The 23,232-nt window shown below is 43.4% G+C and overlaps 1 protein-coding gene across 1 annotated transcript in view; it reads left to right on the top strand.

Moving 5' to 3' along the window:
- Positions 1–22,508, top strand: part of SHISA9 (shisa family member 9) — a 221,228-nt gene extending 198,720 nt beyond the window's left edge. Inside the window, exon 4 of the mRNA XM_070955272.1 lies at positions 22,150–22,508. Coding sequence (XP_070811373.1) covers positions 22,150–22,508 — 359 coding nt within the window. The remainder of the gene's footprint in view (positions 1–22,149) is intronic.
- The last annotated feature ends 724 nt before the right edge of the window (positions 22,509–23,232 follow it).

Genomic DNA, 23,232 nt, shown 5'->3' with positions numbered 1-23,232 from the left:
GGAATATGAACGAAGTTGTTTCCTGCAAATTGCATCAGTTGTCATCCTTCCTTAAATAGGCTAGGGGAGTGGCCAATTAGCCCCAAGCCTTACTCTCGAAGAGACCTCCTCCTGAGGAGCCACTCTTACCTTTTAACAGCTCTGCACGCTCGTGCATCGAGAAGAGGCTCCTCCTCTTCTTCCTCTTCACTTATGGGAGCTTCTGGAGGTTCTGAAGGCCCCGGCTGAATCCCCAGCGCCACATCTTCTCCAGCCTCCTCATTGTCTGACTTGAGCGCCAGCTGCACAGGCTGCTCCTCGCTGTTGGGATCAGTTACTAACTGCATAGGCTGCTGACGGGCCACAACAGATAGATAGATGATAGATAGATAGATAGATAGATAGATAGATAGATAGATAGATCCCTCTTAAGTATTTATGTGTGTAGAGGATGATATAGATAGATAGGCAGACAGACAGACAGACTAGATAGAATAGAATAGATAGATAGATAGATAGATAGATAGATAGATAGATAGATAGATAGATAGACAGAGATGCTGATAGGTGCTGATAGAGACTGATAGATAAGCTAATAGAACTTCCTATTCTTATAACTCCTGCCTTTCAGGAAGTTTTGGTTCTTAAAGAGTTCTCTTAACTTCTATAATCTGCAACACTAGCAAAGCTGTGCAGCAGGAGAAGCTATGGGAAAATAATCCTGGAAGCAAGTCCAAAATTGAAGCTGGATGGTATATTCAGGCTATGAAAAAGCTGAGCTGAGTAGAACACTAGGCTTAAACCGTTAAGGTGCCCTGAATTCCATTTCAGGCCCACCACCAGTTTGATCCTGATAGGTCGGTATATTTCCATAAGTCTATCCATTGGTGGATGAAAAGCAAGGGAAGAGAAAAGAATGAAAAGTAGAAGGCAAGTTGTCTTCCAGCCACATCTGGAGGATCAAGGGTCTCTACCTGATTTTTCACAATGCTTGTGTCAGGGTTCCGACGGATGCCCTAATTAATTCATGAGCCTCAAGCCAGGTTTCAAAAGAAATCCAATTATGTATTAGGAGCAACATGTCAGCACTTATCCAAGTGGAGTCAACTCTGCCCCACATAATTTACGGCCCCATTATGACCCTGTTTCCCCCCTCCTTCCTGGGTGTGTCATAAATCACATTCTCCAACGGAGCACTTTCGCGGGCTGTAGAAAACACGCCTCTCCTGCTGGCTCTAATCTGGAGAAAGGTATGAGTGGAATGTGCTTCTGGTTGTGACAGCAGAGCAGCTCCGTCAGTTTCTCCCCCCTCTTGCCTATGTCAACTTGAGAGCAGGCTTGGAATGCTTTATGAGTTGACAGCTTGTCCAACAAATTTGGAAAGTGGGGGGAAGGGAACCTTTAAGCAAATTAACCACCTCCATTCCTCAGGCCTGGCACAGCTTGGGAGCCCAGGAGTATGCAAATAGACAGTATTATGTTCAGAGAATCTCGGAAGAGTTACCAAAGAGGGAGAGAGATTGTTGTTAATTAACGAGGATGCTAAAAGTGGACGAAGCACCTGTTTCAGCTCCCAGAGGGAGGTCAGAACTGAAAAGGCTATTATGTGTCTCAGATTTAAATACCATGAGGTTTTATGTGGATGCATTCCAAAGAACAAAAACAGACCCCTCTCCTTCCCCAGGCCTGTAATTTCACCTTGTAATTAGCTGCAGCTCTAAGAATTCGTGCGAAATAACTCAAGGTCTTTCAGGAATGCTAAGCCTCCTTCTTCAAGGGAGACATGAACGCTAGCTCTGCCTAACAGAACAGAATAGAATAGAATTCTTTATTGGCCAAATATAAGTGTAGAATATATATTCATACAAGTATTCTGTTCTGTTCTGTTCTGTTCTGTTCTCTTGTCTGTCTGTCTGTCTGTCTGTCTGTCTGTCTGTCTGTCTGTCTATCTATCTATCTATCTATCTATCTATCTATCTATCTATCTATCTACCTATCTATCTATCTATCTATCTAATCTATCTATCTATCTATTGATAAACCAATCTATCTATCCATCTATCTCATCTGTATAGCTCTCTGTCTGTCTGTCTGTCTGTCTATCATCTATCTATCTATCTATCTATCTATCTATCTATCTATCTATCTATTGATAAACCAATCTATCTATCCACCTATCTCATCTGTATAGCTCTCTGTCTGTCTGTCTGTCTGTCTGTCTGTCTGTCTGTCTGTCTGTCTGTCTATCTATCTATCTATCTATCTATCTATCTATCTATCTATCTATCGATAAACCAATCTATCTATCCACCTATCTCATCTGTATAGCTCTGTCTGTCTGTCTGTCTGTCTATCTATCTATCTATCTTGTCTATCTCCTCCTCCTCCTTTCCACAAACCACACTCCTTCTAGCACTGATGATATTCCCCAGCAGTTGGGTCATGAAATGTCTGTCAACAATCAATCTCTATATCTATCTTATATCTATGCCTTTATTTCTCTCTCTCTCTCTCTCTCTATGAAAATATTATGCTCCTTTCTGTTGGTTGGGAATATGGACGAAGTTAGATAAGCGAGTGTTTGTGAATGCTCTCATGAACAAGACCAAGGCTTGTGGCTGTTATGAAGATGCTACCTGTGATGACGGGGCCATTAATTAGGGGAAATCTATTTGCTACCCGAGAGCAGCCTATTTAAACACAGGATGTGTTTTTTTCTCTTAGCACAAGGAAATTGCATGTCTTGCAACCCTTGACTTCTCCAGCACAGAAGAAAGACAAATAACTAATTGCACTACGGTTCTCCCAGTGAGATTGTTAAAAAAGGAAAATAATAAGTCAAAAGTCTGCTTTTCAGGCTTGTCTTCACACTAGTGTACTTGTGGTCTCTTGAGGGTTTCTGCAGCACTTTATTATTCATGTAAAAAATTTGCTGAATGTGGCCGATTCTCTCTCTTTTTTTTCCTCCTTCCCTCTGATTGATCAAACTTCAGGCAGTTGGTTTTTTTAAAAAAAAAAATTCGTATTTCAACGGTCACTGCTCACTCATGTGCCTGGAATGTGAGCAGAGAAAAGCTGCATTCATTCATCCCAGTTGGCTAAAGTTCAGTGCTGGTAATTCTGAGGTCCAGGTTGCATAAATATTTCCAACCTGGCTTGCTTTTGGTCATTCGGATAACTCTGATGTGGGTGGCAAAGGGGGATGCTTTCCTAAAGATAGCAATAGCAATAGCACTTAGACTTATATACCGATTCATAATGCTTTTACAGCCCTCCCTAAGCAGTTTGCAATCAGAGCATATTGCCCCTAACAATCTGGGTCCTCGCTTTACCGATCTCGGAAGGATGGGTCAACCTTGAGCCAGTCGGAATCAAACTCTCCTCATCACCGCTACCAGCTCGGGAGAACCGGGCCGAACCGGGAGGAACTCACCACTGGTGGACACAAAGCAAGCTTAAGAACAGAGAAACACAAGACATTTTCCCCCCTTAAAAAAACTGCACAGCTTTCTTATAAATTAAATAAAAGGGGAAATCTAAGCATGGCTGCAGGCCATGATGTTGTTTTGAAAAAAAGGGGGAATTGAAGTTGTGCATTCTAACATATCCTCCTTGTGTTAACCTCAACGATGCTAGACTGGTAAAAACGTGGCCTCCATCAGGCGCTGCAGACTAAGCAGCAGATCATCCGTTTGCTCTTCGCCTCTACTGCAAATTCTTGAATCTGCAGCTTCTAAAAGTGCCTATAGGAAATCAAGTTCAGCATGAGCCTTGGAGGAGAAGAACCATGGCTCTCGGATATTTCTATCTTGTGTGACCAGATCAACCTCCAACAATGCTGGTGAATTTCAGGGTCTTCTCACCGTTGGAAGCAGGCAGGACACAAACACAATTGTGTCAACTCAAGATGGGTTTGACCCAGTGGTGAAATCCAAATTTTTTTACTACTGGTTCTGTGGGCGTGGCTTGGTGGGCGTGGCATGGCTTGGTGGGTGTGGCAGTGGAAGGATACTGCAAAATCTCCATTCCCTCCCCACTCCTGGGGCCAGCCAGAGGTGGCATTTGCCGGTTCTCTGAACTACTCAAAATTTCTGCTACCAGTTCTCCAGAACCTGTCAGAACCTGCTGGATTTCACCCCTGCTTCCCACCCTCTTTCTTTCTTTCTTTCTTTCTTTCTTTCTTTCTTTCTTTCTTTCTTTCTTTCTTTCTTTCTTTTTCTTTCTTTCTTTCTTTCTTTCTTTCTTTCTTTCTTTCTTTCTTTCTTTTTCTTCCTTCCTTCCTTCCTTCCTTCCTTCAATAAGGAAGGAGCCCTGGTGGCGCAGCAGACTAAAGCACTGTTATTAAGATCAGCTGCCTGCAATTACTGCAAGTTCAAATCTCACCAGGCTCAAGGTTGACTCAGCCTTCCATCCTTTCTAAGGTAGGTAAAATGAGGACCCAGATTGTGGGGGCAATAAGCTGACTTTGTATAAATATATACAAAAGTATGAAGGCTATTGCTTAACGCATTGTAAGCCGCCCTGAGTCTCCGGAGAAGGGCGGCATATAAATCAATTTTTTTTTAAAAAAAATACATTACTGACTCTTAGCATCTCGTAGATATGGTTTCTCCAGGGAGATATGGCCCTAACCTGGTCCTTCAGGTCTTCCAATGGTGCGACCATCATAACTGTAACAGCCCATCCACCTTCTGTTGGTTATTTTATTTTTTTCTCTTCCCTTTCAGCCTTCCCAGCATTAGATCTTCTCTCTTGCATAAAATGTCCAAATCGAAACTCCTAAACTCGGGAATTACAATACTCAAGCTCTGCAAAAAAAAAATAAAAAAAAAAAATCAGTCTTAATGACAACCGATTAGCACAATTTTCAAAATTACTGTCCAAGATTGGTTTTGCCAGATGTGATGCAAAGGTGATATTAAGCAAGCATCTTCATTTAGAGTTTTTGCCCTCGTTAAAGCAGGCTCCCCAGCAAATTACAGCATCTAATGGGGTTCCTCCTAGCTGAGTATGTTATGAAGGAAGTCCATTGGGTAGTTTATGGTTCGGTGTATTGTGTGAAGCCAGAAAATGGCTTAATTCAGTAGCCAGCTTGACATTTTTTAATGAATGCAGCTACAGGCTCCACTTCCAAGAAGAGATATATTGGGGATGAGTTTAAAAAAAAAATTAAATCGGAAGGAAGATGCTCGGCTGTTTTTATGATCCCATCAGGATGTAACAATGTCGTTTAAAGTCCAGGAAGGTGTGTAGATCTCTGCTCTTTTGTTCTTTGTAGGATAGAAAACAATTCAAATCCAGAAGGTGCTTTTAATAGTTCTCCAGATTTTGACATGTGGAGAGATGTAGACGTCAGATATGCGTGCTTTATAACTGGCATGGAGTAATTAAGCAAATAATCATTTGCAACCCTCTTTCTTTCTTATAAATAGCAAGTGCTGAGTGTATGTAATTTTATTTGAATGAAGTTTTCACTGTTTTAGTACAGCCAAATTGTTCATCGGGACGGGGGTGGGGGGGGGAAGTTGCATAGGTACTGGCAGTTTGGTCTAGGGGTGAAAGTACCAGACTAGAAACCAGGAGATTGTGAGTTCTAGTTGCAACCTTAGGCATAAAAGTGGCTAGGGGACTTTGGGTCAATCTCCAGAGGATGGTGAGTTCTAGTTCTGCCTTAGGCATGAAATCTGGCTGGGTGACTTTGGACCAATCACCAGGAGATGGTGAATTCTAGTCCTGCCTTAGGCATGAAAGCTGGCTGGATGACTCTGGACCAGTGGTGGGTTGCTCCCGGTTCGCACCGGTAGTACGGAGAACCGGTAATAACATTGGCTGGCCATGCCCCCGAACCGGTCCCCAGCCCGGTCGCCGCTCGCTTACCCTGCCCACCTCATCAGGGGTGGGTGGGGAGGTTGTAGAAAAAAATGCTTTTAAAAGCCTCTGACGATCCCAGCTGAGCCGTGCGATCATCAGAGGCTTTTTTATTTTATTTTTACTTTTAAAAGCATTTTTTCTACAACCTCTTCGGCCCAAAAAATGCTTTTAAAAGTTTTTTAAAAAGCCTCTGATGATCGCGCAGCTCAGCTGGGATCGTCAGAGGCTTTTAAAAGCATTTTTTTTCTACAACCTCTTCAGCCAAAGAGGTTGTAGGGGGGAAAAAATGCCTTTAGAAAGCCTGTGGCGATCCCAGCTGAGTTGCCTGATCGTCAGAGGCTTTTAAAAGCATTTTTTTCTGCAACCTCTTAAGGTTGTAGAAAAAATGCTTTTAAAAGTAAAAAAAAAAAAAAAGTTGGCCACGCCCACCCGGTCACATTACCCACCACCACCAAGCCACACCCACAAAATAAGCCACGCCCATAGAACCGGTAGTAAAAAAAATTAGAACCCACCCCTGCTTTGGACCAATCACCAGGAGATGGTGAGTTCTAGTTCCACCTTAGGCGTGAAAGCCAGCTGGGAGACTTTGGACCAATCAACAGGAGATGGTGAGTTCTAATCCTGCCTTAGGCATGAAAGCCAGCTGGGTGACTTTGGGACAGTCCCTTTCCCTCAGCCCAACCCACCTCACGCGATTGTTGTTGTGGGGAAAAGAGGAGAGGGAAGGAGTATTAGATATGTTTGTCAGCACGAGCTATTTATTAAAAATAATAAAGGTGGGATAAAGATAAAGCAATCAGTCATAGATAGTTCTGTCTGATACATACAGGCATCACCCATTTTCTCAATGTTTAACACAAGTGTATATATGCACGCACACCATATATGCCCGTGATGGCGAACCCGAGGCACACGGAGCCATATCAGTGGGCACTCGAGCTCAGCTCACCAGCTGATTTTCAGGCCTTCTGGGTCCACCAGAAGTAGGGAAACAGGCTGTTTCCTGCCTCCGGAGGGCCTGGGTGGGTGGGTGGGTGGAGAAGACCTGATTTTCACTCTCCCCAGGCTCCAGAGCCTTTCTAGGAGCCTGGGGAGGGCGAAAACGGCCTTGTGCAATCCCTCCCCCTCGTGCTCGCCTGGCTTTTGGCACAGGACGGCAAAAAGGTTAGCCATCACTGATATGTGCCATCTTTTCCAGCTACCTTAAAGATAACGTGGACTTCAACTCCCAGAATTCCCCAATTAGCATGCTGGCTGGGGAATTCTGGGAGTTGAAGTCTACACATCTTAAAGTTGCCAGATTTGAAACACACTGTCAGATTGTTCGGTTCTTATCTATATTTCCTCTTTTCAGGGTGTCCTGCTGCTTCAACCATAGCAGTTCCATGACGGGGGAAAAAAACCCCGCAGCAATGAATTTTTATAGTGTCTGTGTGACAGCTAATAATAAAGTGCTGAATATAAACGCAGAGGAAGAGTTTTAAACAGGATAGAGAATAATCAGAGATGCGCCAACTGGATAACGCAAGTTCAAATTATTGAGATGGGCAAAGAAATAATACAAACGCATCTGAACAGGGGCTCAGCAAAGATGGAAATCTGGTTTAAATCATGTGTCAAGATAAACCAGAGATTAGCTGACAGTTTTAAACTAGAAGAAACTGTAAAGGTTAAAGGTAATCTACTTCTCAGATATATAGCCCACAAATCTGACAGCTGCCTTTACTTATATGATGGAAATATTTTAGTCGAGTTGACACAGTTCTCAAGAGAATTGTCTCTGCCCTTGATCGTTTATTTTTATTTTTATTTTTCAGCTCCACGTACAAAGAGCGAACATCTATCTGGCTTTGCTTCTTGAGGTCTTCATTTTTAAATGAGGTCTACGACAATTCACCAGAGCCAACTTGCCATGCACGGCCAAGGACAAGGGTTACACTGATATCGAACAAATAGTAGAATTAAAGAAAAGAGGAATGAAAGGAATTGTGAATGACAAAAATTAAAAGTCTTTTTAAATTGTTTTAAATCATCGAATTGTGGGAGTTGCCCCATGGCAAGTTGGCTGTGTTGAGTTGGCTGTTGCAAGGTGACCACGGCAAGTTGGCTGTAGCAATTTTGGCTACGGCGAGTTGTCCCATTCTATTTTAAACGAGCCACTTGGATTTTTTCAATTATTATTTTTTTGATTATATCTTTACTGTTTTTTACATTTCTCCATTCCTATTATATACCTTCAAAAATTAATTATATACATATTTGTATGACTCAATACATATACTATATATATATATATTGTATTTTTGTTCTTTTCTTCTTGCATTTATTTTTCTTTATTGATAGTGTGAAGCCAATTATACCATTTATTCCATATTCTGTAGTAGTCTGTCTCTTCTTTTTCTTTAATTTCTTTTGTTAATCTGTCCATCTCAGCGCATTCTAAGATTTTATCTATTAGTTCTTCTTCAGTTGGGATTTTTTTCCTGTTTCCAATTTTTTGCATATGTTATTCGTGCTGCTGTTAAAATATGTAGCATCAAATATTTTATTTCTTTGGGGTACGGTTTTGTAAAGATTCCTTAACAGGAATGTTTCTGGTTTCTTTTCTATTTGCAGTTTTGTTATTTGTTCTATCCATTTCTTAATGTTCGACCAAAATTTTTTTGTTGCCGGGCACGTCCACCATAGATGGTAATAAGTTCCTTGCAATTTCTTTTTTTCAATTTTTTTTCCTTTTGGCCTAATACATAAATGAAATCCATTCACAGTTGTATTTTTTTAAAAAAAAAAAACTCTATTTTTTCTAATGCGGCTCCCAGTTCAAAAGTTGCCTGCATGAATAAGTGTATCAGGAAAAGTGGCATGACAAAAACCTGTTCTGTTAGGGTGAATTGTCCACAGAACAATGTCTAGCTAGGTGGCTCAATGGCTAAGACACCGAGCTTGTCGATCAGAAAATTTGGCGGTTCAGCGGTTCGAATCTCTAGTACAGGTCTCCTGCGTGAGCAGAGGGTTAGACTAAATGACCTCCAAGGTCCCTTCCAACTCTGTTACTGTTAACATTAACTTTATAGCTGATGGGGACAAAATATCACACCGCAGATGTGTTTATAGAGGGCAGGTCATACCGAAGAAAATGAGGACTTCTGCAAAGTCTAGATATCTTTTTGTTTTTAGATGTTATAGACATAGAGCAGGGAATTATTTCCAATATGAGGAGAAATGTTTTTGAAATAATGTTGAAAAGTCTTGGTCAGAAGGATCACCTCAATTTCTGAAGCACCCTTCCAGCAATGGGTGGAAACCAGGTGTAGGTTCTACTTACCTTTACTACCGGTTTGCAACGGGGCCGCGCACAAGCGCAGAAACTTCTGCACATGCACAGAAGCGTTTTGATGATGTCAGGGTTAGTGGGCGGAGCCTCCCGCCCGTTTTACTACTGGTTCTATAGAACCAGTGTGAACCTGAGGCAACCCACCACTGGTGGAAACTCATCAAGGAGAGAAGCAACTTAGAACTAAGGAGAAATTTCCTGACAGTTAGAACAATTCATCTGTGGAACAACTTGCCTCTAGAAGTTGTAAATACTCCAACACTGGAAGTTTTTAAGAAAAGGTTGGATAACCATTTGTCTGAAGTGGTTTAGGTGCTGAAGTGGTTTAGTGCCTAAGCAGGGGGTTGGACTAGAAGACCTCCAAGGTTCCTTCCAACTCTGTTATTCTATTTCTATCTTTCCGGTTGTCTCTATGCATTTTTCTTCTTAAACCCATCAACAGATTTCTTCTCCCTCTTCCTCCGCCTTTTTTCTTTCACCAAAAGGAAAACAGCAAAGTAAACCTTGCTTTGATTGTCGACATCTGAGATGAATATTAATAAGGGTAGGCAAATCCTTGAAAGTGAAGTACGTGTAGAATTTCAAAGTATGGAGTGGGCAAAGTTGTACTTTTGAAGGACACACAGCCAGCTGCAACACACTTGTTTACCAGGAAATAACCGATTCTACCGGTTGGAATATTGCCATCAGTTTTGATCACCACGACACAGAAAAAGATATCGAGACTCTAGAAAGAGTGCAGAGAAGAGCAGCAAAGGTGATTAGCGGGCTGGAGGCTAAACCGTAGTTGCAGGAACTGGGTATGTCTAGTTTAAGGAAGAGAAAGTTTAGGGCAGGGGTGGGATTCAAACATTTTAGCCACAGTTTCTCTGCCTGGTTGCTGGGTGGGCATGGCTATGGTGGGCGTGACCTACTCAGCCTCCTGCACCATGGTGTGGGGAGGGCGTTTTTGCCAGTGGAGGGCTTCAAATTTTTTTACTACCGGTTCTGTGGGTGTGGCTTAGTGGGCGTGACATGGCTTAATGGGCGTGGCTTGGTGGGCATGGGAGTGGGCCCAGAAGGCCTGAAAATCAGCTCTGAGCTTGTGTGCCCTCCGATACTGCTCTGCGTGCCACCTGTGGCATGCGTGCCATAGGTTCGCCATCACGGTTATAGCCAGTTTTAGACTATGAACAAAAGTCGTTATCACTTTAAGAAGTGTTTTACATAAGGCAGCCAAGAGAGGGTGTATTCTCTCTCCTTGTGTCTGGTATCCATTGCTAAGTTCTCTGTGTAGAGTTAAGAAGAAGGTTGAGTGCTTGTCAGGTATCTGCCTACCACGTATAGTTTTTTATATGTCTTGTATATAAACCACTGTTACATATCTAAGTCTCTGAGTGCTGTGTTTTGCTCCTGGGTTGTCTCCAGTGGTGGGTTGCTACCGGTTCACTCCGGATTGGGCAAACTGGTACTGGCAGCAGTGAGAGGCTCTGCTCACCTGCCTTCACTCCATTTGACCATTGATAACGTTCCCTAGCTTGGTAATAAAACATCTGCAAGAAAACCACCAAGATCAGACAGCACCAAGGTCCCTACAGTTCAACCATGAGCTACAAAAAAATTTCCTTCTATCAGTAACACAATCATTTTACAGGCTCTATATACCACATTGCCGGGTGGGTCCCCAAGTTAGGCGACAGATCCCTATCTTCAAATCCTTCCAGAAGCCCAATAATATTTTTCTCATTAGTATTTGTCTTTCATCACACCATTGCCGCTTATAATAATTCAAAATCAGAGCTGTTTTCGGAAACCCGTTCCCAGAGCAGCCATATTGCTTATCCATAATTCCTTGCATATTGATTGCTTCGTCTCTACCAACAGGCTTGACCAATCTGTCAAGTACATGAATCCCAAAAGCAGGATTTGAATTCAGAGAGGACAGCAGACAAAGGAAGCCGTATAGCTCATGTTTTATTTATTGCAGATATTTCTTACAGTGCTCATATGCCACCATCTCCTTCGGGAGTCTTAGCCATTTACAGACATCCATAAAACCATGAAGACCATATTGTTGGATTTGGACATGTATGTTTGGAGGGTTTTATGAGGATTGTAAACACGGTAAGGAGCATCCATAATAAATAACCCAGTTGGCAAATTAACATCTTTTCTAATAATAATCATCATCACCCAGGGGTGGGTTGCCCCTGGTATGCACCGGTTCTATAGAACCGGTAGTAAAACCGGCGGGAGGCTCCGCCCACCGACCCTGATGTCATCAGAATGCTTCTGCACATGCGCAGAAGAGTGTGTACGGCCCAGTAGTAAAGGTAAGTAGAACCCACCCCTGCCACCACCTGAATACAATCGGCATTGACAAAGTCAAACAGTCAGTCAATTGCAAAAGGCAGCTTTTCATGGAATAGCTTACTTCCTGGCGTTACCTATAAGATCATCAGTCCGAGACCTTTGGGAAGGACTTATTGTTGTTAGTTGCGAAGTCGTGTCCGACCCATTGCAACCCCATGGACAACGTTCCTCCAGGCCTTCCTGTCCTCTACCATCCTCTGAAGTCCATTTAAGCTCACGCCGACTGCTTCGGTGACTCCATCCAGCCACCTCATTCTCTGTTGTCCCCTTCTTCTTTTGCCCTCCATCGTTCCCAGCATTAGGCTCTTCTCCAGGGAGTCCTTCCTTCTCATTTAGGTGGCCAAAGTATTTGAGTTTCCTCTTCAGGATCTGGCCTTCTAAAGAGCAGTCAGGGTTGATCTCCTCTAGGACTGACCGGTTTGATGGCCTTGCAGTCCAAGGGACTCGCAGGAGTCTTCTCCAGCACCAGAGTTCAAAGGCCTCAATTCTTTGGCCCTCAGCCTTTCTTATGGTCCAACTTTCTTACGGTCCAACTCTTATGGAAAGACTTATAGGTAGATGAAAATGCTAAATCAGGTCTGAACATGTGGCTGACTGTGCAACGAACCATAATACTGAAGCATAGACTAACCAAACACACTGAGCAACACAAAACGACACTACCCTAAAGCCATAAAAAAGGGTGGAAAATCCAGATCCATGATAACCAAACTTCCTTTCTCCTAGTCTTCCCCGACCTGCTTAAACATGTTCTGTGAATGTGTCTATTGTGTCATCAGACCCTCACCGTTAGGAGAAATAATGCCAAAAGTCACTCTGGTGATCTGCCCAGTCATCGCCACCCAAAATATAATGAGTGGGTATAAATAGGTAATTCTTATGTTACTTAGTTATTTTTTTTCCTCAGCTGAGAGTGCTCGTTTCAGAACAAGTCGAAACGGAGCCCATGAGTCTCATTCAGTTCGGTGGCTCATTTGTTTGAAAACAAATCTACAGCCTTACAAAAAGGGAGGAAAATGTAAATGAACTGGAAATAAACACACACACCAATGCACAAAAACTCAAGCAAATGGGTGGCTCAGAGTCTCCGTTCATTCTGTCAAAAATTTACTTGCATTTTGTACTTTGATAAGTTTCATGATAATATTTGTTTTTTAAAAAAAAGAGGGGGTGGGGAAGTGTTTTGGACAAGTCTACCATTTCATTCTGAATTAAGCCAATTGTATGGGATGACCAGGCTGAGCCCAAGGGAGGGGTCAAAAATGTCATCGGTCTCGAGTCCCTTCGTGCCCACAAATCTAAGTCCAGCCCACCTTGAATTCCAATTTACCACCAATTTGCTTTGATTGTTAGTAGCTCAGATTCTTGTAGAGGGCGTCTAAAGCTTGCAATAAACCCTTTCCATTTATTTGAACTGCCTGGATTTCCGGATTTCCTGTGCTTTTCCCCCTTTGTCAGTGGCGATCTCAGCCTCCATTATTTTCCTTGTAGAAAAAACGAAGGGTATTTCTCACCAGCTAGGTTTTGAAATTACTACCCAGTTAAGTACGTATGTGGGGGATGGGGAATCCAACAGGCCCAATACTTTCAATGCACAGTTGTCTGCAAGAAAAGAAACCTGAAGTCACTCACCAAGCACTTAGTGAGAGGTTGGTGCTGATATGACAAAACTGCACATTAAAAAGTTGTCTTTCTATTACTAAGATCCATTAAGAAGACATTCTGGCTGTCAGGGAGACAGCAGGCCTTTCAGTCCCAGGGAGCTGCATATCCCACTTTTTCTTTCGACTGAATCAGAAAGAACATTTTAGTCATGAAAAGAAATTGTTTGGCACAATATGGAGAACATTGTGCTGGCAGAAGTCTAGTTGTTTTAGGAAGTCTTGAATGGAAACTCTTTGAATTGCTTTAAACTAAAGGGGTTTCTCCTTCCTGTATTTTACCTCAGAACTGGTGGACGTGTCAGAAATATCCAGAAATCTTCGGCGTGGGTAGAAATGGATGGAGCTCACAAGTTTCGGTCACTATTTTTGAATTATTTTAGACCAAGTGACAAATATTCCCAATGTTTGGAAGCTCTTATCTTTCTCCACTCATCCACCAGTAGAATCTAGCTTCTTTTCTTTAAAAAGGATGTGTGTCCTAGTTCCAGCCCCAAATCCTGGATAGTGGGAATGTTGAGTTAAGCAAGTCATAGATTCCAGTGGGTGAGAAAAAGAGTGTTCTGAAACAGAGGTTTTCTAGCAGCCCATCCCATAATTTCTCTCAGCCTTTTCTGAACAGTTTTTGAATAGTGGGAAAAGTCAGCCATCAAGGTGGAGGGAAAGGATTATAGAATAGAATAGCAGAGTTGGAAGGGATCTTGGATGTCTTCTAGTCCAACCCCCTGCTTAGGCAGGAAACCCTACACAACTTCAGACAAATGGTTATCCAACCTCTTCTTAAAAACTTCCAGTGTTGGAGCATTTACAATTTCTGGAGGCAAGTTGTTCCACTGATTCATTGTTCTGACTGTCAGGAAATTTCTCCTTAGTTCTAAGTTGCTTCTCTCCTTGATTAGTTTCCACCCGTTGCTTCTTGTCCTGCCCTCAGGGGCTTTGGAGAATAGCTTGACTCCCTCTTCTTTGTGGCCGCCCCTGAGATATTGGAAGACTGCTATCATGTCTCCCCTGGTCCTTCTTTTCATTAAACTAGATCTATCCAATTCCTGCAACTGGTTTTTATATGCTTTAGCCTCCAGTCCCCTAATCCTCTTTGTTGCTCTTCTCTGCACTCTTTCTAGAGTCTCCACATCTTTTTTACATCATGGCGACCAAAACTGAATGCCGTATTCCAAGTGTGGCCTTACCAAGGCTTTATAAAGTGGTATTAACACTTCACATGATCTTGATTCTATCCTTCTTTTTATGCAGCCTAGAACTGTGTTGCCTTTTTTGGCAAATTATTACTGCCAGGTGCTCCTTGGAGTTGATGTCTATTTTTATAGGAGGAAATGTAAAAAAAAAATTCCTATGAAGATTGAAACGTCCTTTTAAACCACCCCCAAAGAAACACCGTCTCAACATTACAAAGAATGAAGGAATGGAACTGAATTGGAAAGATGAGGGCTTTTAAATTTAGCTGGAAAAAAAAGAGGGGCATGAAATATCATTCCCAAATGGGTTTAATCCATACAATCTCCATTTTGGTCAAAGGCCACGATAAGATTTACCTCATAGAATGTTGGATAAGTAGGTTGATCAGCCATGGCTTCTGGTCAACCTACTGACAGTCCCTAGAAGGAAGCTACTGTTTCTCTATCCAAATCCTGTATTTGTCATTCATTTTCCCTTCCCAATGATTAAAAAAAATAATGGGTTGGCACGATAGGAGTCTACCACTCATTTCTGCCTCTTTTTTTTTCTTTTTTTCTTCTTTTTTTGGAAAAGTTTTTATTTTTATTTCTCATAAACATGTTTAAACAGTCTCTTATCCATCATTAATCATTCATCTCGTCTTTTAACTATTATTAATTATTAATTATTAATTGTTCGGGGCTGCCCTTTTACCATTTGCTCTTTTTTATTTTACCACAACTTTCCCTCAGCTTCATCCCTTCTCTTCCTTCTTCTGACCCTTTCTACTTTCTTCATTCCTCCTCTCCTCTCCTTCTCTTTCCTACTTCCCCTTCCCTTCTCCCACTCCTCTCTTCTTCTTCCTTTTCTAACCCTCTCTCCTACTCTTCTTTCCCCTCCCCTTTCTTCCTCTCCTTTTCTCTCTTTTCTATCCCTCTCTCTCCTTTCCTCTCTTCTCTCCTCCTACCCTTTCTCTCCTCCTCTCTCTTTTCCCACTCCCTTGTTGTTTCCATTTTCAATTCAATCTAGAATGGTATCCGAGGAGCCCCGATTTTCTATTTATATACATCTTCATTTCAATTTCTTATTTGTTTAATAATTACAACTATTTCATCATTCATGTACATTTTTTATAGCAACACTTTTTTTCCTTTCCCACCCCTTCCCCCTTTTTCATTTACCTAGGCGTCATCTGGGTTTCTATTCTTTTTATTATCTTTTCTCTTATTTGTCTTTTCCTTATCCATTTTAGCTCTAAACCTTTCTTCATATTTCTTTTCTAACCAATCATAAAATTTTCCCCATGTCTTGAAATACATCGATTCCTCTTTATCTTTTATTCTGCCTCTTTTTTTTCATCTGTTTATGGCACGGGTGTCAAACTTGATGCATTACATTGCCATCACGCGATGTTTCGCGACATCTTTCCCTTCGCGGAGCTGGGGTGGGTGTGGCCTGTGTATGGCGCATCCGGCCCACGGGCTGCTAGTTTGACACCCCTGGTCTATAGCTACAAAATATGAAATCTCCCAAAGCTACAGAGACAAGAGTGCCCAGAGAGGTCTACTGTATGGGGGCCTTCTAGGACTTTTCACTTGATGACAGCTGTCAAGAGAGATGCCTAACCTTTAAATCAGGGTGTCTAACCTTGGCAACTTTAAGACTTGTGGACTTCAACTCCCAGAATTCCCCAGACAGCCATGCTAGGAGTTGAAGTCCCCGGGACTTAAAGTTGCCAAGTTTGGACACCCCTGATTTAAATCAACGTTCACATGAAACTGAGCATTATTGGACAGAGGGAGAAATGAATTCAATTCCCCATCAGTTCATCTCTGTTGGGGGCCAAAACTAAACCCCTTAGGATTAATGGAACAATATGCTTATTTCACCCTGGAAATAATACGTGAAATATCCATCTAAGCCAAATGAAGGCAACTAATATTTCATTTGCAGTTTTGGGTCAACTGCTGATAGATGCATGCAATAATTAATTCATGATCCTGGAATAACGCAAGGATCTCCATCGATGATAAGGGATATCCCAGTGGTGTGTCTCCCAAAGTATTCAGTCAAATAAAGCAAACAAAAAGGAAATCACCAGGATTAACACAGGATCAAGCTAATATTATTACAGTAACCCAGGAAGGCATCAAATGCCTTTCAAAGAATTTAGGAACCGCCCGCATTCATTATAATTACGGTTTTTTCCTTAAGCCACCAATCTTGGCGCTTCCCATTTGTGTCATTTTGAGAGTGGAGGGAAAAGGCAAAATGGGTATTCTGAATCATAGAGTCATAGGGCTGGAAGGGATCTTGGAGGTCTTCTAGTCCAACCACCTGCCCGAGGAAGGAGTCCTAACCACTAGCCAATTTGGAAATGTAAGCAGAAATGTTGGTGTCAACTTGCAACGCTTTCAAGTTGCCATGAGCAGGAGGGAGGGAGAACTGAAGTGAATTCCATACATTCTTTCTGACCGCAATCAGAAGGAGGGTGTTAGGTTTCACAGCCAGCCAAAGTGGTTAATTGGAGAATGTGATTTATGACATGGCCAGAGAGGAGGGGAGAGACAAGGTCATAGTGGAACATAAATCTACGTAGGATCAGTCCTAACTGCATCCGAGTATTGCCGGAATGGTGCTTCTAATAAAATGACTATATTTCCTTTGAAGTTTGGATCATGGCTCATGAATTAATTAGGGCATCTTTCGGAAACTTGACAGTTGGACTAATACAGGGCTCTCCAAACTTGGCAACTTTAAGACTGGTGGACTTCAACTCCCAGTATCCCTCTTTCCTCATACTAGCTGGGGGATTCTGGGAGATAAAGTCCACAAGTCTTAAAAGTTGCCTGGTTTGGAGAGTCCTGGGCTAAGATACGGGCTTGGAGCAAATCAAACCACTTCATTTCTCTTGATCAGTTATTTTATTCTTGGAAATGCAGCTTAGATTTTGCTGGGTCACCTGATGGCGAGATAGGTTGTCTTCAGCTCGGTGAGGAACTGATGTCATGTTCATTAGCTTTTTCTAGAATGCCTGTCTGTCAAGCCATTGGGGATTTCTCACACCGTAGAAAAATGTGTTATAAAATGATAAAATAGAGGCCTGGCTGTTGTCACTTAGAACTGCCTTTTCAGCAAAAATTCAGGATATATTGCTGCATTTTGAAATGATTCCGCGTTCTTTGTCAGGGGATATTCGGGCTAGCCAAGGCAGTTCCTCTTGCATCATTACAAGGTTTTTCCATTTGCACGTGGCACGACTGAAAATAAGGACGACAACCATCACAGCAGCATCCGAGTTGCAAACATGGCACAAAGAGAACGAGATTAGCCCACACAAAGTGCCTGGTTAATCAGTTCCTGATCTCTCTAAGAGGAGGCATTTGAAGGGTGCTTTCTTCTGATCTCAGATCCTAGTCTGAAATGGGAACAAGCCATTAGCTGCATTCCATGTTTTAATTAAAAAGGAAGACATCCTTTTAACAGCACCTGCATGTTATATAAAAGCACGAAGATGCCAATTAACAAGGAGACAGATGGAGGCAGGTAAAGCATGTAGAGTATAATTTGACAACATGGGCTCTTTCAGAAGTAATTTAAATTCACCAGGAGGAGGAGGGGAAGAAGAGGAGGAGGAGGAAGAGGAAGGAGGAGAGGGAGGAAGAGGAGGAGGAGGAGGAGGAGGAGGAGGAGGAGATGAAGGAGAAGACGAGGAGGAGTAGGTGGAAGAGGAGGAGGAAGAAGAGGAAGAAGGAGGAAGAAGGAGAAGGAGAAAGGAGAAGCAGAAGGAGAAGAAGAATGGGAGGAGGAGGAAGAAAAGGAGGAAGAAGAAGAAGAGGAGGAGGGGAGGAGGGGGAGAAAGAGCAGAAGAGGAGGAGGAGGAAGGAGGAGAATGGGAGGAGGAGGAGGAAGAAGAAGAGGAAGAAGAGGTGGAGGAAGAAGAGGAGGAGGAGGAGGAGAGGAGAAGGAGGAGGAGGAAGAAGAACAAGGAGAAGGAGAAGAATGGGAAGAGGAGGAGGAAGAAGAAGAAGAGGGGGAGGGGGAGGAGGAAGGAGAAGGAGAAGGATGGGAGGAGGAGGAGGAGGAGGAGGAGGAGGAGGAGGAGGAGGAGGAGGAAGAAGAAGAAGAAGAAGAAGAAGAAGAAGAAGAAGAAGAAGAAGAAGAAGAAGAAGAAGAAGAAGAAGAAGAAGAGGCATCTCTCTGAAGAAGACATGCATTATGGTTCCAAAAAAGAAACTCCCAAGTAGGAGGCTGTTAAACAGCTACATGCCCTCGTTCCTTGCCTAGTAAAGGCCAACATATCAGAGCTGCAGATGGAGCTCACGCTGATCCCAGGACCCATCTGTTGTATATAGAACTCGTTCACTCCTTCCACTTGTCTGTTTGAGGAGCCTTTGAGCATCCAGAGATCATGCTCGGTGTTAAAACTATTACGTCGATGCTTTACGGTCCTTTTCCAGGTAACTGGAAGCATTGAAACGTTCTATCGTCTTTTGTGCTTCGCAAAGGTCCAAGTAGCATCTCGTCTCATCTCATCTCATCTCATCTCCCCTTTAGTTCACTCATTAGAAAGCGAGGTCTCCATCGATTGCAAGACCCTTCACCTTTCCTGCCACTGCTGGGCAGGAAAATAGCATATGAAAAATAGGATTGGTTCGTTCCAAGCTTGAGCCTGGACATAGGATATAAACCCTTAAGTCTAGTTATCCATAGGAACAGCCTTTGAGCACCAGAGATTCTCAGTATTAAAACTACTACAGGAAGATTTAGAACGCTGCATGATAGCAGTGTTCCAATATTTGAGGGGCGGCCACAAGGAAGCGGGGAGCGGGGCGGGGTCAACCTATTCTCCAAAGCACCAGAAGGCAGGACAAGAAGCGATGGATGGAAACTCATCAAGGAGAGAAGCAACCTGGAACTAAGGAGGAATTTCCTGACAGTGAGAACAATAAGAGCCTTGGTACTACAGTGGTTTAAAGCACCCTGTTATTAACACAGCTGCCTGCAATTTCTGCTGGTTCGAATCTCTCCAAGGCTCAAGGTTGACTCAGCCTTCCATCCTTTCTAAGGTAGGTTAAATGAGGACCCAGTTTGTGGGGGCAATAAGCTGACTTTGTATAAATATACAAAAGTATGAAGGCTATTGCTTAACGCACTGTAAGCCGCCCTGAGTCTCCGGAGAAGGGCGGCATATAAATCAAAATTAAAAAAAAAAATTAACCAGGTGGAACAATTTCCCTCCAGAGGTTGTGGCTGCTCCAACACTGGAGGTTTTAAAGAAGACGTTGGATAACCATTTGTTTGGAATGGTATAGGGCCGTGATGGCGAACCTATGGCACGCGTGCCACAGGTGGCAAGTGGCGCCATATCTGTGGGCGCGCGAGCATTGCCCTAGCTCAGCTCCAGTGCGCATGTGCGTGCCAGCCAGCTGATTTTCAGGCTTTGCTGTTCCACCGGAAGTTGGGAAACGGGCCACTTCCACCTCCAGGGGGTTGGGGAAGGCTGTTTTTGCCCTCCCCAGGCTCCAAGAAAGCCTCACCAGTAACCTTTTTGCCATCGCATGCCAAAAGCAGGGGGAGCGCAGTGGGGTCACGTGTGCATGCACGGCGGGGCGGAGCCCTGCGGGGGGCATTGAATTATGGGTGTGGGCACATGTGTGTGTGCCCCCCCCTGCGGTCCCCCCATTTTTGGCATGCAACAGCAAAAAGCCATCACTGGTATAGGGTCTCCTGTTTGAGCAGGGTTGGACTAGAAGACCTCTAAGGTCCCTTCCAATTCTGTTATTCTGTTATTTAAACTCCCTTTCCAGATAACTGGAAGCATTGAAAGGTTTTAGCATCTTTTGTGCTTCACAAAGGTCCATCTCAACTCCATTTCAATCCAAGAATTAGAAAGTGGTTCCCTATTGACTGCAAGACCCCCTCAGTAAACATTGTTGGGCCAACAAAAAAAAAAAAAATAGGCATATGACAAATATTCAGGTTTAGTAGTTCCAACTTTGATCCTGGATACAGGATGGAGATCTTGGGTGCTGAATCCTCTAAATGGCCTATTTTGTTCATCTCTGACTTGTTTGCCTGCAGTGATGTGCAAGGCAATTGGATCTTGGCTTTTATTTTTATTTTTTAATTCCCCACCATAGGATGAAGCAGCATTGCTCCCTGCGACCTTCTGAGAAATGTTGAGAATGTCTAGAGCTAGCCTGGTGATGAACTTCTTCAAAAGCAAAGCTCCAGAGATATGGGGCCACCTAGAAGCAGTGTGGTGTGGTCGATTTAGTCTTTCATTTGCACAGATAAATGAGAGAGTAGAACCACTGAGAACAATTGCTCGTCCTCCCTCCCTCCCTCCCTCTCCTGAATAAGTCCTCAATAAGGGGTAAATCCAATGCCAACATTGGACAAAAAACAGTGGTTTGGCTATTGGTGACTTTTCGGTTGTGTCAAAATCTGCAAGAGTTGTGGTCCAAGCTCTACTACCTTTTTGTGCACATGCATAAGGGATAAATCTGCAATCCTGGATATGCAGACATTCTTGTATTCTCTCTGTTTCTCTGTCTCTCTCTCTGTGTGTGTGTGTGTGTGTGTGTGTGTGTGTGTGTTCTCTCTCTCTGTGTGTCTCTCTCTGTCTCTCTGTCTCTCTCTGTCTGTGTGTCTCTCTGTCTCTCTCTCTGTGTCTCTCTCTGTCTCTCTGTCTCTGTGTGTGTCTCTCTCTGTCTCTCTCTGTGTGTGTCTCTCTCTGTCTCTCTCTGTCTGTGTGTCTCTCTGTCTCTCTCTGTGTGTCTCTCTCTGTCTCTCTGTCTCTCTCTGTGTGTCTCTCTCTGTCTCTCTCTGTGTGTGTCTCTGTCTCTCTCTCTCTGTGTGTCTCTCTGTGTGTCTCTCTCTGTCTCTCTGTCTCTGTCTGTGTGTCTCTCTGTCTCTCTCTCTGTGTCTCTCTCTGTCTCTCTGTCTCTCTGTGTGTGTGTCTCTCTCTGTCTCTCTCTGTGTGTGTCTCTCTCTGTCTCTCTCTGTCTGTGTGTCTCTCTGTCTCTCTCTGTGTGTCTCTCTCTGTCTCTCTGTCTCTCTCTGTGTGTCTCTCTCTGTCTCTCTCTGTGTGTGTCTCTGTCTCTCTCTCTCTCTGTGTCTCTCTCTGTGTCTCTCTCTGTCTCTCTGTCTCTGTCTGTGTGTCTCTCTGTCTCTCTCTCTGTGTCTCTCTCTGTGTCTCTCTCTGTCTCTCTGTCTCTCTGTGTGTGTGTCTCTCTTTGTCTCTCTGTGTGTGTGTCTCTCTCTGTCTCTCTCTGTCTGTGTGTGTGTCTTCTCTCTCTGTCTCTATGTGTGTCTGTCTCTGTCTCTGTCTCTCTCTCTGTCTCTCTGTCTCTCTTTGTGTCTCTCTGTCTCTGTCTCTCTGTCTCTCTGTCTCTCTCTCACTCTCTCTCTCTCCATGTGTGGAAGATAAGCCTCCAATAGCTACATATGAATTCTTGACTAGCTGCCAGGAGTTTACAATGCTCTCTACTGCTAACATTCCTTTGGTCTCTCTACAGGGAAGAAGGCTTGTAATTTCTTACAAATCCTATTTATGATCTGGCTGTTATCTCCATCTGGAAGGGGATCTTAATTTTAGCCCACACCACTGCATCTATTTATACGTTGCAGTCTGGCAATGGTATGTTTTATTTTAAAAACCTTCGTTTCCTACCTCCAGGCTAACCCTCCCTTATTTTCTCTCTCTCTCTCTCTCTCTCTCTCTCTCTCTCTCTCTCTCTCTCTCTCTCTCTCTCCTTCTTTCAAAACTAGCAGACAAAAGTAACGAAGATTTCTACTCCAAACGGCGTCACCTGGCCGAGCTGGCTGCCAAAGGGAGTCTCCCCTTGCACCCGGTACACGTGGAGGAAGACCGACCGTATATCTTGGAAGGGGGCACCATGAAACAAAACGGACAGAAATCCAAAGTCACCAAGCCGCATATGCATCCCTTGGCTTACAAGACCTGGGATCCCAGCGACCAGTCCCTTCGAAGGCAAGCCTACGCAGCCAAAGGGAGGAACTTCATGGGAGACCCCGCCGCCAGGGACCCCTTGACCACAAGGAGTCAGCATTATTTACCCACACAGCCATATTTCATCACTAACAGCAAGACAGAAGTGACTGTTTGAGAGGAAGTTCCCTTCGGGGCGCCTTTGTTTTTTGTTTTTTGTTTTTTTGTTTTTTTAAAAAAAGAAAGAATGAAAAACAAAGCAAAGATGTGTCAAGAGGACAACCGTGGAAACAAACGAAGAAACCCAGGTTTCACTTGAAGCCAGGAAAGTCCAAACATCCCTGGCTGAAGAGAGACGGAGCTATCTCTTCCAAGGGAAGCACCTGTCCAAGACTGGGTCAGCGCGATATAGCAATATTTCCGACGTTTGCTTAGACTTTTCTATTCCACCTGGGAAACTGACTCCTTCCGACTGAATCCCCTTCCTCCTCTCCAAACTGAGATCCATGATGAGAAAGTAGCACAATTTAGAGACTGCCGTCCATTGGCTTGAGGACTCTTTCCCACCTTCCAGGAGAGGAAGGGAAAATCTTTGATACAATCAGGATGATTATTCCTGTGACGATGATGTTGATGATGATGATGATTATTTTTTGCTACAAATTTTCAGAATGTTCTCTAGTAGTCACTCAATCTGTGAACCGCAGAAGGCTGAAACCGAGAGCAGAGACCGAAAAGGGCATAATCCTGATGAGCGTCCGCAGGGGTTTTTTTGGGGGGGCTGTTTTTTTTTTGGGGGGGTAGGTACCACCGCTTAACAAAACAAGCAAGCAAGCAAAAAAAAAAAATACATGGAGATCACACCTCTCGCGTTAAGGAAGAGCATTGACTCTTGCGCCAAT

This window comes from Pituophis catenifer, unplaced genomic scaffold (assembly GCF_029215685.1).
Source record: "Pituophis catenifer annectens isolate HBS135680 unplaced genomic scaffold, rPitCat1.0.hap2 SCAF_16, whole genome shotgun sequence".
NCBI lineage: Eukaryota > Metazoa > Chordata > Lepidosauria > Squamata > Colubridae > Pituophis > Pituophis catenifer.
This window is presented reverse-complemented; position numbering and strand designations above follow the sequence as displayed.